At 39.6% G+C, this 6,093-nt stretch overlaps 1 protein-coding gene across 1 annotated transcript; it reads left to right on the top strand.

The window, feature by feature from the left end:
* The first annotated feature begins 1,543 nt into the window (after window positions 1–1,543).
* LOC103721428 (protein translation factor SUI1 homolog) lies at window positions 1,544–5,204 on the top strand. The gene is made up of 5 exons (XM_008811628.3): window positions 1,544–1,695; window positions 3,572–3,683; window positions 3,827–4,032; window positions 4,144–4,197; window positions 4,946–5,204. Exons 2-5 carry the CDS (start codon window positions 3,647–3,649, stop codon window positions 4,988–4,990), a joined length of 342 nt encoding a protein of 113 aa, XP_008809850.1. The 5' UTR covers window positions 1,544–1,695; window positions 3,572–3,646; the 3' UTR covers window positions 4,991–5,204.
* The last annotated feature ends 889 nt before the right edge of the window (window positions 5,205–6,093 follow it).

Raw genomic sequence — 6,093 nt, 5'->3', positions numbered from 1 at the left:
TAAAATATCTAGTCAGGACATTTCAGTAGATTAGAAAGTCTGAAAAATTGGACAAGCTAAGTTACGATAACTAAATACTGATTATCAAACATTTATCTTTTTTTGAGTAAAGAACAATAAAAATATTAAATAAGGAGAAAAACTGGACGATTGAACTAACCTACATTATATTTCCTTTTTTGTATGGGCATTTGGTGGCAGATGCAATTTGTTGAAAATAGTATATTCAGTACCTACAATAACATTGTTATCATAATATATGAAAATTTTAGGGCATGAAATTTTTATACTAGAAACTGCTACACTTTGAACTGTTCTATGCTGGCAAGACGAATCGGCCAATAAAAGCTTGCCACCTATCTGCAAGCTGACCATTCAAAATTTACTACACGGCCCATCCAAAAGGCGTGCTAGTAGTAACTCGTCCATATCCCTACCTCTTTTCTAACAAATACGGTCCTCGAGCAAATCCCGTTACCGAAAATTGCAGGAGAGATCTACAAGCGAGATAAGTGGTTTGTTCCCTTATTAACCAGCATATAGCCTCCAAATTACTCGATGATGAATTTTGGCCTCGACCTATATATTGCGAGCCTTCCAGGTAAGTTCTAAGTTTTTTTTTTTTTTGACTCTTTTGTGCTGCTATTCTGCCCTTCTCGGATCTTCTCTTGTTCTTTAAGAGTTGTGTCTGACTTAGATATCAGAGAGTTTCTTGTGGAACACACTCTTCCAAATGGGTTACGATCTACAATAACCACCACCAAGTTGGTGTCTAGATTGGATCGATAGCGGCAATGGAAACCATCTTCATTTATATGTGAGATTTAAAGATTTAAGATTCATCTGCATTTCATTATCTTTAATGTCTCCTTCTAATCGTAGGAAAAAGCATGTATGATATGAATAGCTCTAATTCAAAATTGTGAGAATCTAACGGGAGGAATAATATTATCTCTGTCTTGACGTGAACACCGAATCCGACTGGAAATGCGTAGCTGACTCGTGTCTATATTTTTTGGCTGTTGTGTGTTATGGACCGTCCATTTGATCCGCATTCCAACGTGGACGCCGCCCTACTCGATCCGGAAACAGCGTCGCTCCAACGCCAAGCCGTGGGCCCCGCGAATATGATTCGTACACGTGATGCATCCACGAAACCGCCTCACCTTCCGCATGTGAAAGCAGTCCCCCAAGAATCACAGCCGTCCGCTCCTCTCCACGCACCGCCATCGGAAGTCAAGTAACCGACAGCGTCTAAAAGATCATTCCCGAAGAAAAAGAACGCGCTAATCCTCCCCTGTCGTCCGCATACGTATTCGTGTGCGCTTACATTCAGATTGGCCACGCCCTATCTTTAGAGAACATTGGCCGTAGATCAGTCTTATCCTATAGGAATTTCTATGCAGAACTTTGGATGGGTATCATGAATTTAACCAAAGATGAAAACTTTGTGGTTAGAAAGAGAGAGAAAAAGGAAACCCAGCGAATTAAGTAATTTTACCTAATTTCCCGTCTCTATAAATAGGGAACCAACGTTGAACGGAAGAGCTCTTAAGGGGGAGATAGTCTGGGGATTTCTTTGGCTCTCGTCGCCTTCCCTCTTCCTCTTCTGTTCGAAATCTTTCGGGCGTGCGAGCTATTTAGGGTTCGAGTTCGATCTCATCTACGCGAGGTCGGATCTTCTGCTCCACCGAGGTAAGAAAGGTCCATCTTCCATGTATTAGCTCTTGTGTTTGTTTTCCGTTTTTCCTTTTTGTTCTTTTTCTCCTCGTTTGTGGATGATCGAAGTGTTTTCTGGTGGGTCTTTTTTATTTTGGTTAGGGAGGGCGTTCTCGATCATTTAGGTTAATTATTTGGCTTTTGGTTCTGTTCTTGGTTTTTGATATCTGAGATCTAGTTCTTGATGTTCTGTGTGTGGATTCCTGGTATGGAGTTCTTAAAAGTTGGGGTTTTTTTATGTGGCGCAACCAACAGCAACTAAGCCGCCTTCGCTTGGAAAGTCAACTATTTTCTTAGCATAGGCGGGGCTTTTGTAAAACTTTTCCTGGTTTATCAAGATCTCTCCTTTTTCTTTCCCTCAGTTTTTTTCTGCTGTGTCCATGTTCTTGCAGGACTTTCTTGAAAAGAAAACGGTTTTTTTTTTCTTTTTTGGTTTATATTGAGAAATTGATTGGTTTTGTTTTGTTTTTCTTTTAAAATTATGTCCCGTCTTATTAATTCTCCATCATAGCTTGATCGGTTTGCGTTCTAAATCATCAGGGAGAACAATAATTGTTGTTTGATTGAACAAGTAAAGAGCCTGGCTTAATATCCGGTTTGATGGTGGTTTTCTTTCATCTTCTGGAAGTGTATGCTGGGCTTTGTTCCTTTTTAGGGCGTTCTGGGCAGTAGAAATCCTGTGCTATACACCTACTTTTTATTCGAGAGGGTTGTTTGCATCTGGCCGTACCTGCTTTTTTTTCTTCGAGACGGGTGCAAAGGGAAGATGAGGCCTGTCTTGCAATATGTGTTGGTCTAATATCTATGATAATTAATGGTGTTAATCGGATCTAGTGGAATCAACTTTCATCAAAATTTAGATAGATGGGTATTAGTGTGAAGCTCATGGTGGGACATAATTTAACATGATACACAAGATGTGATAAGGTTGTGGAGGTCAAAAGTTGATGGGGGGCCAGTTCATACCTGCGACTGGAAATGAAAGTGTTAATGTCTTTAATAATTAATCTGGTTGAGTCTTGTCTGTTCAATCACAGTCAATTGCGTGACAAGATCTAAACTTGGTCTAGCACAATGCAAGGAGCTTAACCCTTCAGATTAGGAAAAAGGGTTGGTTGTCCTTCACCAATTCTGATGCATCATTCCCGATGAATGAATTTTGATTAGATGTTACATCTTCTAGGTTAGGCTGCTAAATAGTGCAGTGGATTATACGGTTCTTTAACATGATAAACTTCAATACATTTTTGACCCTTTTGAGTGATCAAACTAAGAGATTATTTTCTTCTCTTTGTGTCATTGGTACAGGTATGGTTTTGCATTTGTTTAGTCCCAGTGTCAGTTATCATGGAGCCATGCTGTTGATTCTGGATGTATGATCCATTTTTATTTTATGCTTCATATTTCATTGTGCCCTTCCAGAGAAAATATGGAGACTGTTCAGTGTATTTTAGAAGATATATGAAGAACATATAGTAATTTGAATGACAATGTAACTGAGGATGTGTGTGTACACATAAACTCGTATTTGTATATATGTTTATATATTATTTTTAATGCACCTGTTGTTTTCGTAGCAGAGACAGGAGTTGAATGCTCTTAAGTTATTTAAGAAATGGCAGATATTACGATAATTTGTATTCGTCAATATTTTGGTAATAATCATAATAGATGCCACTTTGACGAGAAACCCTCATGCTGATTTTATACTTCATCAATCCAATGAGGTAGCTTCGTTTGCTTTTGGTAGAGTAGCTGAACAAATGATATGTCGGTTTTTGGATTGTTATGAATTACATCTTTCTTAATTGTCCACTGAAATTTAACAAAATTCATATCTTGTGGTTTTCAGCTTGAGCGTAGCTTTTTAACAGAAAGCAGAGCTCTCTTCGTTTGATCTCCTTTGATTTTCAACAGCCAAGTGTTCATGTCTGATCTTGACGTCCAGATCCCAACTGCTTACGGTATGTTTATAAGTTTCTGTTCTGGACTTCATGTGCAACTATGTTTGAGTGCTTGTATGCATTCAAAATCTTTCTATAACAAAACATTTATGCATGCTGTAGTCTTCACTGAATTTTTTCATGTCCTGGTTTCTTTGGCACAGATCCGTTTGCTGAGGCAAATGCTGGGGACTCTGGTGCTGGCTCAAAAGAGTATGTGCATGTGCGCATACAACAGCGCAATGGCAGGAAGAGTCTGACTACGGTACAAGGATTGAAAAAGGAATTTAGCTATAACAAGATCTTAAAGGATCTCAAGAAGGAGTTCTGCTGCAATGGTACTGTTGTCCAGGACCCAGAGCTGGGCCAGGTACAGTTTCACATGTATTTTAGATGCTGTGACAAATCAGGCATTTTGGATAAATTTCTGGTGCGTGTGTTATTACTTCTGTTTCATCCTTAACTGCATTGTGGTTTGCAGGTCATTCAACTTCAAGGTGACCAGCGAAAGAATGTGGCCACTTTCCTTGTCCAGGTATTCTTTTTGCCATGTTTTATTGGAAGCCATTTTCTACCGTGAGTCCACCAGGCTCTGTATAGAAATTGGTCATCGTTGGAATAGTCAGTCATGGAATCTTTCAGTATCATCAATATGGCATGGGCTTAGGGTGGCAATGGGTGGAGCAGGATCGGCTTTCAGTAAGGTCAAATTTGGGTTAGCTAATCAGGTTGATAAGAATAAACCCATCGCCAACCTGATTATTTTAAAATGGAACCGCACCTGATTCCCCAACTCAAGTAGGGCATCACTTGGTAGTCATATATCTATCAAAAAAAATAAGAAAAAAGAAATTAGGCCGAAATGAAGGGTCTAATTGGTCATTATAGAGAGGAGGGAGGGAGGGAGGGGGGAAATATTGAAGGCTCATGGCAGTCTTTCCGCTATCGCAGGGACCAGAATTAGTCTTTAAGAACTTGTCCAGCCCAAGGAAACCTTTACACTGGTTGGGCCTCAGATACCCAAATCCAACCCATTTGTAGAAATAGTCCTCCCAGACTCCTCCATTTCAGACGGTTTGGCGGGTCTGGTTGCATATAGCCACAAACCCTCCTAGACTACTGTTTTCAGCAAGTCATGGTTGTTACTTTATTTTGATTGTGATGGCTTTGATAGAGATTCCATTCGATGATAAGCATTGGTGGGCTCATACGGGCAGTTTTAAAGTTTTAATCATGCCTTGGAATGACATGCAATGATTTACTTTCATTTTTTCGTGTTACAGGCTGGCATCGTGAAGAAAGAACACATAAAGATACATGGTTTCTAAGTAGCTGCAAATCAAGCGTTGTAGTGTTACTACTTCAGACTGCAGTGAGATATTATCTTGTTAGCTCCATCAATTGATGCTTGACATAATTTGTCCTGTGAGCCTATGGGGGCACATCTTCTATTGGCTTGTTTCTGTGACCTGAGTTCCATTAAGAACATATGTTATCTTGAGTTTTTTGTTATGAATTGCAGTTTTATGTTCGCTTGTTTGAGTTCTGGTAACAATAATCCTCAAAAAAGAGTTCTGATAAGAACACTGAGAGTTTGGATGCCATATTTTACTTTACGTGCTTCTTCCTCTCAATTCTTAAGCAAGAAAACCAGCATCTTGCTTCTGTTGGAGGAGAGGGTTGACAGTTTTGGGTGAAACCATGGTGTTCGTTTGACCGAGGGTTGTCCGGTGTTCGTTTGACCGAGGGTTTCCCTAGAATATCTTTATCAGAAACGCTAAAGTTGATGACTTCATGATAGCCAGTGTAATTCATGGTCTTAAGTTAATTTTTCACAGACGATTCTGAGACGGTGAAATTGTGGGTGATGACTGCTTTTTTTTTTTTTTTAACTTCATAGCTGCCTGGTAGACAAATACGCTGGATTGTGTTACGCGAAAATGACGCCATGGATTTGGATTCTTTATATTTAGTATAGACAATCTTACGCAGTAGTGTAGTGGTTGAATCAACTGAGTAGTAAAAATTATTATACTTTCGGAAAAATAAATAGACCTTAATTAATCATTGGTTTGCATTTCCTGATAGTCGGTATAGGTCGGACCCCTTCAAAAAGTCAGGAATAGTCTCGGTAGTGCTACTGAAACCACTTTGTGCATCTTCTGTTGCCGGGAAAGAAAGACGTGTTGGGTCAGTCCGGCACGTCACGCTTGCTAATACGGCCCGGCTGCCCCTATACATAGTTTGATCGCGATCACACATCTGCTCTTCTCATTCTCTTCTCTATGCTCCAAACACAAAAAATGAATATTCACTGGAAGGGGAAGCAGATGGCTCGCTGAATCATGCTCTATAGCAAGAATATTAAATTGCAACCCGAAATTTGAAGACCATGACAGTTCTTTTTCTCAGTAACCCTTGCCATACCTAC

The sequence above is a fragment of the Phoenix dactylifera genome, unplaced genomic scaffold, assembly GCF_009389715.1.
Source record: "Phoenix dactylifera cultivar Barhee BC4 unplaced genomic scaffold, palm_55x_up_171113_PBpolish2nd_filt_p 000951F, whole genome shotgun sequence".
NCBI classification, from domain to species: Eukaryota; Viridiplantae; Streptophyta; class Magnoliopsida; order Arecales; family Arecaceae; genus Phoenix; species Phoenix dactylifera.
Note: the sequence above shows the minus strand (reverse complement) of the source record. Positions and strands in the feature narration are given on the sequence as shown.